This window comes from Macaca fascicularis, chromosome 12, assembly GCF_037993035.2.
Source record: "Macaca fascicularis isolate 582-1 chromosome 12, T2T-MFA8v1.1".
Lineage (NCBI taxonomy): Eukaryota > Metazoa > Chordata > Mammalia > Primates > Cercopithecidae > Macaca > Macaca fascicularis.
The window spans coordinates 53,753,247-53,768,885 of NC_088386.1; the positions used below are offsets into that span (position 1 = coordinate 53,753,247).

General features: G+C 39.3%; 1 protein-coding gene across 25 annotated transcripts in view; it reads right to left on the reverse strand.

Annotated features, from left to right (window-relative positions):
• The window catches only part of CCDC148 (coiled-coil domain containing 148), a 279,411-nt gene that overhangs the window by 106,995 nt on the left and 156,777 nt on the right, over positions 1 to 15,639 (reverse strand). For 5 of the 25 annotated variants that reach the window (XM_074009182.1, XM_074009181.1, XM_074009188.1 and 2 more), the window contains one exon: positions 1,333 to 3,784. The exons of the other annotated variants lie outside the window; for them this stretch is intronic. In XM_074009182.1, the coding sequence (XP_073865283.1) occupies positions 3,737 to 3,784 (48 nt within the window). In that variant the 3' untranslated portion in view covers positions 1,333 to 3,736. Of the gene's footprint in view, positions 1 to 1,332; positions 3,785 to 15,639 lie in introns of those variants that run through there. 25 annotated transcript variants of the gene reach the window in all.

Sequence of the window (15,639 nt, forward strand, 5' to 3'; positions counted from 1 at the left end):
TACTAAAACTACAAATATTAGCCAGGCATGGTAGTGGGTGCCTGTAATCCCAGCTACTCAGGAGGCTGAGGCAGGAGAATCGCTTGAACCTGGGAGGTGGAGGTTGCAGTGAGCTGAGATCACGCCATTGCACTCCAGGCTGAGCAGCAGGAGTAAAACACCATCTCAAAAAAAAAAAAAAAAAAAAATCAGTGCATGAGATTAATGGCAGATGAGAAATAGCTAAAGAAAGAACTGATAATCTGAAAGTTAGATTAGAAGAAACCCTCCAGAATAAAGCATAGCATATGAAATAGGAAATAGAAAAAGAAGGTAAACATAGAATCAGAAAAGGTATTTAATAATAGTAATAATAATACTGATATACATATATATACACATACATTCATACATACATATACTTCTAGCAAACTAAAACTAAAAGGTAACTTTTTTTCTTTTTCTTTTTCTTTTCTTTTCTTTTTTTTTTTTTTTTTTTGAGACAGAGTCTTCCTCTGTCTCCCAGGATAGAGTGCAGTGGTGTGATCTCAGCCCACTGCAAGCTCCGCCTCCTGGGTTCATGTCATTCTCCCGCCTCAGTCTCCCAAGTAGCTGGGACTACAGGCGCCTGCCATCATGGCTGGCTAAATTGTTTCTTTCTTTTTTCTTTTTTTTTGGTATTTTTAGTAGAGACAGGGTTTCACTGTGTTAGCCAGGATGGTCTCGATCTCCTAACTTCATGATCCGCCCGCCTCAGCCTCCCAAAGTGCTGGGATTAGAAGCGTGAGCCACCGCGCCGGCCAAAAGGTAACTTCTTTAATCCAAGAATGTTCTCTTTCAGGTCAGGAACAAGACAAAAATGGCTCTTATCAACACTTCTATTAAATACTGTAATGGAGGTTCTAACCAGTGCAGCAAGGCAATAAAAATAAGTAAAAGGTATAAGCACTGGTAAAAAGAAGCAAAATTGTCATTCATAGGTAGCAATATCCTATACATGGACAAACTAATGTAATGTACAGAAAAATTATTAGAATTGATAGTACTCATATTGATATGTATTAATATTAGTATACCAAGGTTGCTTATAAAATCAATAAAAATTGTATTTTTATGTTCTAGAAAAAATAAGACACAATTTTTTTAAAGATACTATTTTCAATAGCATCAAAGACACCAAATATATAGAAATGAATCTGGCAAAAGATTGTATACGACCTCTGCAAAGAAACAATAAAACTTTGTAAGAGGCTGCTCTGCCTATGGAGAAGCCACTCTTTATTCTTTTACTTTCTTAATGAAAAAAAGACAAAACAACTTTATGAGAGAAATTAAAATTAAAGAAGACATATGTAAGTGAAAATGTATGCTATGTTCTTTATTTTGCAAAGCTCTCCATTCTTGCCAAATTTATTCATCTATTCATTACAATATTAAACAACCCTCAATAGGACTTCTTTTTTAGAACTTGGCAAATAGTTTCTAAAATGTAATGCAAAGGTTCAAGAGTTAAAAAGACACTTATGAAGAAGAACAACAAGATAGGAGGACATTCTCTATAACAACACTCATTACAAAGTTATAATATCTAAGGTAGGATAGTACCTGTCCACGGACGTAGACAAATAAAATGGAATGGAGAGTTCAGAAGTAGATTTAGAGATGCTTGCCTATAGTACAGATGGAACTGCAAAACAGTGGGAAGGACAGAGCTTACAACAAAAGGTGCTGGGACAACTGGGTATCCTTATGATAAGTAACATTAGACATTTACCTCATACCATTAAAAAAAACAAGTCTAGGATTATGGGTCTGAGTATTAGAGGCAAAATTATAAAGCCTTTAGAAGATTAAAAGGAAAATGGATTCATGACTGTATTAGTTCGTTTTCATGCTGCTGATAAAGACATACCAGAGACTGGGAAGAAAAACATGTTTAATTGGGCTTACAGTTCCACATGGCTGGGGAGGCCTTAGAATCATGGTGGGAGGTAAAAGGCACTTCTTACATGGTGGCAGCAGGAGAAAAATGAGGAAGAAGCAAAAGCAGAAACCCCTATAAGCTCATCAGATATTGTGAGACTTATTCACTATCACGAGAATAGCACAGGAAAGAACTGTCCCCGTGGTTCAATTACCTCCCACTGGGCCCCTCCCATAACACATGGGAATTCTGAGAGATACAATTAAAGTTCAGATTTGGGTGGGGACACAGTCACACCATATCATTCCACTCCTGACCCCTCCCAAATCTCATATCCTCACATTTGAAAACCAATCATGCCTTCCCAACAGTCCCCCAAAGTCTCAACTCATTTCAGCAATAACCCAAAAGTCCAAGTCCAAAGTCCCATCTGAGACAAGGCAGGTCCCTTCTACCTATAAGCCTAGAAAATCAAAAGCAAGTTAGTTACTTACTAGATACAGTGGGGGTACAGGCATTGGGTAAATAGAGCCATTCCAATGGGAGAAATTGGCCAAAACAAAGGGGCTACAGGCCCCACGCAAGTCCAAAATCCAGCAGGGCAGTCAAATCTTAAAAGTTCCAAAATGATCTCCTTTGATTCCATGTCTCAGATTCGGGTCACACTGATGCAAGAGGTGGGTTTCCATGATCTTGGGCAGCTCTGCCCCTATGGCTTTGCAAGGTACAGCCTCCCTCCTGGCTGCTTTAATGGGCTGGCATTGAGTGTCTGAGGCTTTTCCAGGTGCAAGGTGCAAGCTGTTGGTTGATCTACCATTCTGGGGTCTGGAGGATGATGGCCCTCTTCTCACAGCTCCATTAGGCAGTGCCCCAGTTAGGACTCTGTGTTGGGGCTTCAACCCCACATTTCCCTTCTGCACTGCCCTAGCAGAGGTTCTCCATGAGGGCCCCACCCCTGCAACTTTTGCCTGGACATCTATGTCTTTCCACACGTCTTCTGAAACTAAGGAAGAGGTTTCCAAACTTCAATTCTTGACCTCTGTGCACCCGCAGGCTTAAACATTACATGGAAGCTGCCAGGGCTTGGGGCTTGCACCCTCTGAAGCCACAGACTGACCTGTACCTTGGTCCTTTTTAGTCATGGCAGGAGTGGCTGGGATGCAGGACACCAAGTCCCTAGCACAGGAACCCTGGGCCCAGCCCACAAAACCATGTTTTCCTCCTACACCTCTGCCCTGTGATGAGATGGGCTGTTGTGAAGACCTCTGACATGCCCTGGAGACATTCTCCCGGTTGTCTTGGGAATTAACATTCAGCTTCTTGTGACTCATGCATATTTCTGCAGATGGCTTCTATTTCCCCTCAGAAAATGGGATTTTCTTTTCTATTGCATTGTCAGCCTGAAAATTTTCTGAGCTTTTATGCTCTGTTTCCCTTTTAAAACTGGATGCCTTTAACAGAACCCAAGTCAACTTTTGAATGTTTTGCTGCTTGGAAATTTCTTCTGCCAGATACCCTAAATCATCTCTCTCAAGTTCAAAGTTCCACAAGTCTCTAGGGCCGGGGCAAAAAAAGTCACCTTTGCTCCAGTTCCCAACAAGTTCCTCATCTCCATCTGGGACCACCTCATCCTGGACCTTATTGTTCATATCACTATCAGCATTTTTGTCAAAGCCATTCAACAAGTCTCTAGGAGGTTCCAAACTTTCCCATATTTTCCTGTTTTCTTCTGAGCCCTCCAAACTGTTCCAACCTCTGCCTGATACCAGTTCCAAAGTCACTTCCACATTTTTGGGTATCTTTTCAGCAACACTTCACTCTACTGGTACCAATTTACTGTATTAGTCCGTTTTCATGCTGCTGATGAAGACATACCTGAGACTGGGAAGAAAAAGAGGTTTAATTGGACTTACAGTTCCACATGGTGGGGAGGCCTCAGAATCATGTCAGGAGGCAAAAGGCGCTTCATATATGGTGGCAGCAAGAGAAAAACGAGGAGGAAGCAAAAGTGGAAACCCCTGATAAATCCATCATATTTCATGAGACTTAGTCACTATTATGAGAATCGCATGGGAAAGATCAGCCCCCATGATTCAATTACCTCCCACTGTGTCCCTCCCACAACACGTGGGAATTCTGAGAGATACAATTCCACTTGAGATTTCAGTGGGGACACAGCCAAACCATATCAATGACTTTGAAGTCAGGAAATTATTTCTTACATAAAATATAAAAGAACTAACCATAAAAGACAAAGATTGATAAATCAATTACATAAAAATTGTAAATGTTTCTTAACTGAAAGATACTATTAAGAAAATGAAAATGAGTGATACAGGGCTGGAAAATATACCTGAAACATACCCATGTAACCCACAAAGAACTAATATGGAAAATATTTAATGAACAAGTACAAATCACTAAGAAAAAGTGGGGTAACACAATAGAATAAAATGAATGAAAGACTTAAGCAATTTCACAAAGAAAAAATCCAGATAGCCATTAAACATGATGAAAGTCCCTCAATTTAATTAGAAATCAGAGAACTGCAAATTAAAACTACAATGAAATATCACGACATATTTTTAAAACCAGATTGGTTTTAAAAATACAGTAGGATAATAGAAATATTCATAAGGATGTGGAACAGCAGGATCTTTTATATGTAGCTAGTACAAGTTCTGGTATAAGCTTTTTAGGAAAAAGTGTGGTGGTACCTTGCAAAGTTGCAGAGATACATATTCTATACTGTTAGGTATGGACCCCTGGACCCCGGAGAAGTGTGTATACCAGGGAACGCATATAAAAATATTTATTGCAACATTATTTCTAATAACCATGAAGTAGAGATAACCCAAATGTCTACCAACAGCAAAATGGATCAATAAATGATGTTACACAATGGCCACACATAACAACATATTGGGGGAAAGATACCAAACACAGTACAGTAACATACTACTTGGTTCAATTCACCGGAGTTCAAACACAGGCAAACTAACTTATATTACTCAGGGATGCATATCTAGTGGTAAAACCAAGGAAATGATTGACACATAAGTTTGTTTATAACAAGGGAAGGTAAGGGGTTGGGGTAGGGTGAAGCTACATCAAGTATTTTAATAAAGGGTAGAGCATGGTAAAGGTGCACCTGAGAGACATGTGAGATGCAGACATGCAGGTTGAGGTGAGGTGCAGAGGAGAGGGAGCTGAAGGATGGCAGGTGGCTGAGAAGAGCACAAGCTGGGAGCACCAAGACAAGCTGGGGAAGAAAGGAGGCTGGCTGTGAGGAAAGACTGGGCACAGGCTTACCCCACCACTCAGGACAGGTTGTCAGTACATAATCACATTTCATCCCATGGTCTCTAATCTACCTTACTGCAAAAGTTTCCTAATGTATCTGCCAGCTTCCTCGCTTGTCCTATTGTCCATTATCAAGCCAACAGTTTGACTGTTTAGCCAGAGCACGTCATCCTCTGCTTACTCCAGCCACACTGTTCTAATTGCTGTTCCTTGAATATATCAGCATGGCGTTTATGCTTGCTGTTCCCTTTGCTTAGAATATACTTCCCCTAGAATTGAGTCTCAGGATTTGACTCAATTGCTGTCTTCTCAATAAGGCTTTCCATAGATAGTTCCATCTAAATTATCATTTGCCTCCTTCCCCACGTTCTATCCTTTTCTTTGCTTAATACTTTTCTCCCTAGCACTTTTTGCTCTCTTGTACTATTTATTATATATTTTGTTGATGTATCTTGTTAGTCATCTTAACTTGCATTAGAAACGAAGCTCCACAAGGACTGGGATTTTGGAATCTTTTCCACAATTTGATTCTCTAATATTTGGAAGAAGGCTAGTGTATACTCAGCACTAACTAAATATTTGTTAGATGAATGAATCTATCCATCCATCCCATAATGAAAGTAAAAACCTTTCATTTCTTTCAATACTTTGGCTTTCTTCTCCTTCATCCAGTTCTGCCCATTCAACTTTCTCAATATCCCTCTACTCCTTTATCTCCACCTCCATTACCATCACTCTAGTTTGGACCACATCATCTGTCACTGAGATGATGGCAATAGAAGCCTGACTCCCCACCTCTAGCCCTCTCTCCATAAAATCCATCTCTGCCCCTAACGTTCCCAACTATGAGACTGATCCTCTTTTACATATATTTTGTTTTTTAAAGAGATGGGCTTTCGCTATATTGCCCAGGCTTGACTGGAACTTCTGGGCTCAAGTAATTCTCCTGCCTCAGCCGGAGGCTGGTATTACAGGCATGTGCCATGGTCCCCAGCTCCCAGGCTGATCTTGAAACATGTCACTCTTCTAATAAAGGCTTCCAATGGCTCCTCATCACACAGGTAGAGAAAAACTCCTGCTCCTTGATGTTGCACACAAGGCCCTGCGAGATTAGCACACTCCTAGTTCTCTAGCCCTTCTCTCATTACACTCTGATTCACACCTTAAAAGTAAGAACCACTGAACTGCTTTTGCATCCTGAAACATTGTTTCTGATCTAAGGAAGACTGACTCGTCTCTGCCCAATGTCTAGAGGGTCCTCCCCCTTCTCATTTTACCCAGCTAACAATCCCATCCTTGAACAATTTGTTCAAAGGGTTGCCTCTTTGGTGTTTATATGGCTGCCTTCCTCCTTAGGCTATGTGCTGTCCTCTGTGCTACCGTAACTCTTATACATATCTCTCCCATGGTATATAGTGAACTCCATAATAGCCAAATGTTTATGTGTATGCCTCCTCTACTGGAATCTGAGATCCCTGAGGATGAATTACTCACCTCTGAATGCCCAATGCCTGTCATAATGTCTGGCACAAGGTAGGTGCACAAAAACTATTTGTTGAATGTGTAAATGAATAAATTATACCATATAAAAGAAAAATAATTTTTGTAATAATCACTAAGTATATTACTAACAAGCAACTTGTGTCACTTTCAAATACCCAGGCATTCAACATATGTCTTTTATAAACTCCATCTCTTGTGAAAGTAAAGAAATAGGCACAGAGCCCAGAAGAATCACGTTTAACATGTCTTTTATGGTCTTTTCACGCCCAGAAAGTTGATTCTCTTTATTATAAACGCCTCAGGCACTGAAAGATCACTTTTTTCATTTTTTTTTTTTGTTCAACTTTATCCCTTTGCTAGTCTGCCTCTCTCATCCACAAGAACTTTCAGCAAGCCACTATAACCAAATGAAACATTTATTATAATAAAACAATATTGGAGAAACACAATATACATTATTTTAGACATTTACAAAATAGAGATTTTTCTCAAATAGTCTTCAGCGAAAATACTCTGATGGGAATTCATTTGGTTATAATCAGCTTGGCACGGAATACCAAGCAGGCACTGGGTTCAGAGAATGATACGCTCCACCAGGTGGAAATGTACTTGAATACTGCAGATCTCAAAACAGAGATTTCCTTCAACAACTAATATATTTAATTACTTCATTATCGCCCAGATAATTCTATGAAAATAAACGATATATTTAAAAGTATCATCTGTACATTTGCAAACTTTCCATTCTGACCTTGAAATTCTCTTGATAAAAGCTTTCCTGTGCCATCTGGAGCTAAGAGCAAGAAATCAAGACTTGAGTCTTTCTAACCAATTATTCCCTCATTCACTGCCTAAAGTTTCCCCAATCAAACAATGCCAGGGTAAAGGGCAAACTACAAAAGGCAGTTAGATCTGCCTTCTGAGTTTCTAGCTGGAGAAAAGTATATATAGAAACCAGAATGAGCTCTGGTGTTATGCAATCTATAGGGATTGCCTCAAATAGACTCAGATACATTAATGGCATGAACAGATTTTACAATGCAATGTTTAAAAACACCATCAAGAATATATAAAAGCCAGATGTAAACTATTTGAAATACAAGTAAATTATCAGAGAACATAAAGGAGTACACAAGATTCCTCCTATAGCGCTTTTTAAAATAAAGTCAGTTTGTTACAAATGCAGCATATTCAAAGGTATAGTAAATTAATGCTGTGTTTATTGAGTACCCATTGTGGATTAGGACTGGTGTTAGGCATTAGTGATACAAAACTCAATAATAAATGTACCCTTCCTTTCATATGTTTGAATCCAGAAATAGACATACAAACAAATATGTATATCAGATATAATAAATGTAGTACGGGAGATGAGCACTAGGAAGACAATATGGGGGGTGGGGGAGGAGCACATTCATAATATCTATGACATTATTGTAAAGAGCAGATCTCCAGAGAAAGTTGCACTGGTAATATACTTTCATAGGGAGCCAACACACCTTGTACTTATCTGCACACTAGGTTTCACCATATGATATTGCTGATACTATGCCATTCCTGACCTATAGAAACAGTAAATTGACACATTTTAACCTATTTGTTTCTAAAGCAAAGTTTCATTTATTTATTCCACAAATATTTGGCAATCACATAGCAAGTGCAGGTAGGGAGGATAAAGAGAAGGTAGAGTAGATGGAGACTAAGAGAAGCCAAGGACCACTTAACGAAATTTTTTTTCCCCTAAAATTTTCCCTGAAACAATATCATAGGCTTAGCCCTCCAGGAGAACTGTGCTGATCAGAGGACCCTGTGGTTGGCCTTAGACATAATAAGCCATAGAGAATCTTTGTGAGAATACCTGAAGCAGAGGTAAAATCTTAGAAAGAAAGGTACCCCCAAATTCCTTGCTGGCAACTCACAACCCTGGAGTCTGCTAGTTGTCCCTGTTATTTTATTCTCCCCTTACTTCATAGTAATAATCTCTGAATTTTGGTTGGCATCAACTACCTAAAATAGACTGTATTGCTCAGCTTGCAGCTAGGCATGGCAAGTATAAGTAGGTTCTGCCTCATGCAGGTAGTGAGAACAGAATGTGCAACTTCTGAAGGAAAACAAATGAGGGCCACTGATGTGACCTCCCTCCCTTCCTTCCTTCCTTCCTTCCTTCCTTCCTTCCTTCCTTCCTTCCTTTCCTTCCTTTCCTTCCTTTCCTTCCTTTCCTTCCTTTCCTTCCTTTCCTTCCTTTCCTTCCTTTCCTTCCTTTCCTTCCTTTCCTTCCTTTCCTTCCTCCCTTCCGCATTGGAAATCCTTCCCCACCAAGTCCCCTGGCAAGGACTGATTTATTTTATGTTCCTATAGTTTTGTCTTGCCAAAAGATCACGTAAGTGAAATCATATGGAATGTAACCTTTTGTGTCTCACATATTTTGTTTAGCATGATACATTCAAGATTTGTCCATGTTGTTGCTTGTATCAGTAGTGTGTTACTTTTTGTTGCTGAGTAATATTCCATTGCATGGAAGTATCACAGCTTGTTTATCCCTTCCCTGGTTGAAGCCATTTGGGTTGCTTCCAGTTTTAGCAATTATAAATAAAGTTGCTATAAATATTCACTTACAATTTTGTGTGTCAACATAGATTTCCAGTTTAAATGAATAAACACCCATGAGTAGGACCACTGGGTCATGTTGTAAGTGTGTGTTTAATTGTATAAAGAACTGCCAAAACCAGCCAAAATAGTATAAAGAACTGCCAAAATCATATAAAGAACTGCCAAGATTATGCCTGTAATCCCAGCACTTTGGGAGGCCAAGATGGGTGGATCTCTTGAGGTCAGTAATTCTAGACCAACCTAGGCAACATGGTGAAACCCTGTCACTACTGAAAATACAAAAATTAGCCAGGTGTGGTGGCTGGCACCTGTAATCCCAGCTACGCGGGAGGCTAAGGCATGAGAATTGCTTGAACCCAAGAGGCATAGGTTGCAGTGAACTGGGATCCCACCACTGCACTCCAGTCTGGGCAACAGAGCAAGACTGTCCAAAAAAAAAAGAAAAGAAAAAAGAAACCTGACAAAATGTTTCACAAAGTGACCATGTTACTTTGCATTCTCCGCCAGCACTGTATGAGAATTCCAGTTGACAATATTTGACATGGTCAGGTTTTTTAGTTTAGACTTTCTGATAGGTAATACTAATATCCCACTGTGGTTTTAACCTGTATTTTTCTACTAATTAGTGGTATTGAACATCTTTTCTTGTTTTATTTGCCATATATCTTCCTTGGTGAAGTGACTGAATATTCTGCTCTTTTTAAAAATTGAGTTGTTTCTTATTAAGTTTCAAGAAATTTTTATAAATTCTGTACACGACTCTTCATTAGACATGCAATTTGCAAATATTTTCTTCTAGTGGATGGCCTGTCTCTTTATTATCTTAGCAGTGTCTTTCAACAATTTTGAAGATGTCCAATTGATCAATTATATCTTTTAGGGATAGTGCATTTGGTGTCATATCTCAGAAATCTTTGCCAAAACCAAGATCATAACAATTCCCCCAAGTTGTCTTCCCCTGTGTTTTGTAGTTTTCAGTTTTACATGTGGGCTTATGATCCATTTTGAGTTCATTTTACATAGGGTAGGAGTATGTATTAAGGCTCACTTATTTTTGCATCTGGATGTTCAATGGTTCACACCGTTTTTTCATAGGACTACCCTTTCTTCATTAAATTGACTGTGTATCTTTGTTGAAAATCAACTGACTTGAGATGTGTGGATCTATTTCTGGACTCTCTATTCTGTTCCACTAGACATGTTTAAATTTTTTTAATAGCTATGTATTTATTTTTAACAGATATTTTAAGAATATTGGCTTTCCAACTCCAAGTTGTAACTTCGCCTCCTAAATTACCCAGTACTTGAGATTATGGTTGCCTGAAATTTTGTTGCATAAAGTCATTCTAAAATGCAAACATCTATATTCCAGACCAAGTATCCTCATTTGCAAAACATCATGTGAGATGTTATGACTTGCCACAGAAATATAATGCTCTCATTATAAAGAACATTAAAAAGTACAGCCTCTTTTAAACTTTACAAAAGAGACCCCAATGCAGACAGATATACTTTAAAAACTAAGACATTTTAAGAGCACGGCTACTTGGAATATTTTACTTGGAACTAATATGTAGATTCATCAAGTCCTCGAACCCTGGGAATTTCAATTAGCTACCTGCCAAGAGCCACAGATAGTGCAATATAGCTGTATAGAGGAAATGCCATCTGCTGCTGTGACCAAAAATCACTCTGGCATTGATGCCTATGGTTCCTCAGAGCTCTCTTTCTTCTGCCAATATTGTATCCATGGTTAACCACGGGGAACTTCTCCATAAATGCCCCCGACTGCAGTGACTATAGGGAAGCTGATAATGCAAAGAATTCATCACTAGCACTGATTATGCCAATGATGCATAGCACAATTGACCACTCCAAAATACTCATGAACAACTGCCTTAAATTGGCAGAAACTATTGAATCCTTGCCAGTTCCCATAGTAAACTGGACACCTAAGTTCCTCCAATTATGTTGTTTTTCTTCTCTAATCAAGGAAGTATATTGTGTGGAGATCCCTAATGCTCCAAAAGAAGCAACTTGCTGTACCTCCTGAGCAAACACCCCCTAAATGATGTCAGAGTACAAATGAAAGTAAATTACATCTACAGATGTTGATATATCCTTATTATATGCATCTCCTTCCCTATACTTTGTCACTTGGGCCATGTGACTGATGGATGAGCTTTTTGTGATTACCTCTGTTTCAAAGGTGATCCAACATAGTGTGTGCCTGCAAGATCTATTTCAGCTTGGACCAGGAGAATGATGAATCATTACTGATTCTGTCTGCTGTTCATCTTTAACCTGCAGCCAGCAAGAAGGCCTGTCAAAATAGCACAGTAGGACCCAGACACCCTCTGTGTCAGAGTTTTCAGTTGCACACAGCAGAATCCACCCTAGATAGCTTAGCAGAATGTATTAATTATGGAATTTTAGAAAGCTCATAAAATCTCTGGAGAGGGCAGAGAAGCAAGCTCCAGACTAAGCTTCCAGAAATAACATCCAGAACCATGTACCACAGGTAGAAGCCACACTGTCTCTGACGCAATTGGGAATTTGTTGCATCACCAGTGACTCAGAACAGACTGCCTTCATGTGTGACCACACCAGCAAAACGATGGCCATGCCATGTCTGTCTCTTCATATAACTCCCTTTCTCTTTACCCATCTGAATTAGTCTGTTCTCATGCTGCTAATAAAGATATACCCGAGACCAGGTAATTTATAAAGGAAAAAGGTTTAATTGACTCACAGTTCAGCGTGGCTGGGAATCCTCAGGAAATTTACAGTCATGGCGGAAGGGTAAGCAAACATGTCCTTCTTCACATGGTACCAGGAGAGAATATGAGTGCCCAGCGAAAGGGGGAAGCCCCTTATAAAACCATCAGATCTGGTGAGAACTCACTCAGTATCACGAGAACAGGATGGGGGAAACCACCTCTGTGATTCAATTATCTCCACCTGGTCCCTCCCACTACACGTAGGGATTATGGGAACTATAATTCAAGATGAGATTTGGGTAGGGATACAGTCAAAGCATATCACCATTGTTTTCAGGAGTTTGACTATCAAGTGCCAAGGTGTGGGTTTTTTTGTGTGTGTTTGTCTACTTCGGGGTTTGTTGAGCTTCTTAAAAATATAGGTTGATGTCTTTCATTGGATTTGGTAAGTTCTTAGGTATTATTTCTTCAATACTGCCTCTATTTTATTCTCTCTCTCCTTTTTCTGGGACTTTAATTACATATATAATACAACGTTTTACCATGTTCCATATCTCTCTTATGTTCTCTGCTCTATTCTTTCATTTTATTATTTTTTCTTTATGTGCTTCAGTTGGAATACTTCTATTGGCTTGTCTTCAAGGTCACTAATTCTGTCTTCTGTTATGCCCCGTCTGCTGATAAAGCCAATTCAATAGATTCTTAATTTATTATATTTTACATTTCTAGAATTTCCATTTGACCCACTTTTATATCTGCAAATTCTCTACTGAAATATATACTTTCATTCATTTTTTCCATTTTTACTTCTACTTTCTTTAACAAATTAATTATAATTATCTTGAGGCTCTTGTCTTTTAACTACAAATATCTGGATAATCTCTGAGACAGTTTCTTTCCTTGATTATCTATCTGTCACTTTTCCTGTTTCTTTGAATGTTTGGTAATTTTTATTATATTTTGGATATTGCGAATGATATTTTGTAGAGCCTCTGGGTTATGCTGTTTTTCTCTAAACAGTGTTGAGCCTTAGTCAGGAAGGCACTTAAGTTGCCAGAAAATCTCCTGAATCTTACTGATGCTTTATTTTGGTCTTTTAGAGGGTAAGTCTGTTTCTATTTTCTTCATAATCCTAGAGTACAGCCCTTACCCCTACGGCATGGCCTTTCTAGGGTCTCAACTGAATGTCTAGAGAGTTCACCAAGATTTCTCTACTTTGGCTAAACTAGAACTCCAAGACCTACACCTCCCCAGGCCTGTGTCCTGTGACCTCTGAAATCTCTGTTTGGTTCTCAGCCTTCTAGTGGTTGTTCTCTGTTTGTCTTTTGGTATCTCATCCTGTGCATTCAGAACTTAGAAGCTGACAAAGGACCCAAGGAGTATTTTTATATACATTTTTGAGGCTCTTTATATGCCAGTCCTTCATCTCTAGTATCCTGCCCCCAAACAGCCCAAACTCCAATCTCTGCTTCTTTTACGTATCAAGACTGTCATTCTCTGCTTAGGCTGTTTCTATCCCCCTCATATTGACAGATGACCTCAAGAAGAAATCCAGGGTGAATATGAGGCTCATTTTTAAAACTTCTCTTATTTTAAAAATCTCATCCATACACTGGTTATCCATTGCCTGCAAACATTTTTAAATCATTTTGTCAAGTTGCTATGGTTGCTTCCTGTGTGAGGGTGAGTCTGAGTACGACATCAGCCATTCATCATCCTTGGAATTGGAACTCAGAAAACTCTATTTGAATTAAAGTACTGCTCACATCTGATTTGTGAAACCTAAATCCAAGTCTGCTCTTCAACAGCAAAGTAGGCTGAAATCTGTGCAGAAGGGGGCTTATGGAAGGAACTGATACTGTGGAGAACTACCAAATGTGGAAAGAGAGTTCAAGTGATATTTACTCAAAAAGGTATCTTCCATCTCAACATTATCTGATTTTCTTAACTACTTGTGGCTGCTTGACTGGGCCATACAATCAGCTAGAGAGACAATAAGGAGCACAAAAACAAATGAAGTGAAGAAGAAAACTAAGTGCCTGGTGACTTTGTTCATGCCTAAAATATACCTCAATTTTATGGGTAGTCAGGTTTTATTTTTAAAACTACATTTGGCATCTCAGAATATTCAATGTTGACAATTCAGTCTTGTACTTTACTTCTTGATGACTTTGCACATCATATACTTGTTTCAACAGCAAGTTTCCTGAGAAATACATTAGAAAGAAGGTATGAGGAGAGTACTGTATCAGGAGGTATTGGGAAGAAGAAACAAAATGCCTAAGGCTTATCCACTTCACTTCAGCGAGTTACTAAGCACCTGTCTAGGTGAAAATCTAGGGCAGGGGTAGGGGGAGGCTTACACCAAGATGAATAAGATGGTGTCCCTCCTTGCACTTCTGTTGGGGAAATAGAGTTTCCCGTGTGACATAATCATAATCACAGGCGAGCCAGAGTTATGTACCAGGAGTTAGGGAGAACAAAGAGTGTATTGACTCTAGTCAGGGATTCAACAAAGTCTTCCTGTATCAGACATTTGAGTTGAATTTTGAAGATGAATGAGATTTATTCAGACAAAGGAAGGTAAGAGAGGCATTCCAGGCAAAGCCAACAATAGCAACAGCAAAGGCACAGGGACAGGAAATAGAATGTTGTACTGTGCAGAGGTAGAGCGAGAGTGAATTACAAGGAGTTTGATATTTCTAAATTGTAATGTGTAGAGTGGAGTGTGTCAAGAAAGGAGGCTGGAAGAAAGCCGGGGTCCAAATTATTGAAAACCTGGACAGCAATGCCAGAAAGTTGGGCGATTACTGTAAGCAAATGAGATGGTATCATCAGGGAATGGCATACCTGAATTATAGTTTCTTTAAGAGACAGGGACTCACTCTGTCACCCAGGCTGAACGGAAGTGCAGTGATGCAATCATAGCTCACTGTAACCTTGAACTCCTGGCCTCAATAAATCCTCCTGCTTCAGCCTCCTGAGTAGCTAGAACTACATGCATGCACAACTACTCCTGGCTATTTTTTAAACCCTTTTTTGTAGAGATAGGGTCTTGCTCTGTTGCCCAGGCTGGTCTTGAATTCCTGGCTTCAAGCAATCCTCCCACCTTAACCTTCCAAAGAACTGGGATTACAGGCATGAGCCACTGGGCTTGGCCTGAATCTGAATTGAATTTTAGATAGAGCATTCTGCCTGCAATTTAGAGAAAGGGTTTCTCAAGGGCAGAATGTAAAACATAGCCATGAGAGGTGCAATAGCTCAGGAACAATGGCCAGGGCTTTATGATAGAAAGGAAGGGGCAGATAGATAAAGTTTTCAAAAGTACATAAATGGCTATGAAGGTAAGAGAAAAGAGGAAGCGGAGTTTCAAGAAAGAAGGGAAAATTTACCACAGGAAAATGAAGATTTCTATTTTGGACACTGAATTTGAGGCATTCAGCCTTCTAAGTTGATATAATCAGCATGTAGCTGGATACATGAAGCCGAAGAGAGAACTGTGCAGAAATGGGAATAGAGATCTGAGAGCAGTTAGCATATCAGGGTAGGCGGAATCACGAGGAGGCTTTAGTGGCCAATGAAGTAAAGAAATAAGAGCAA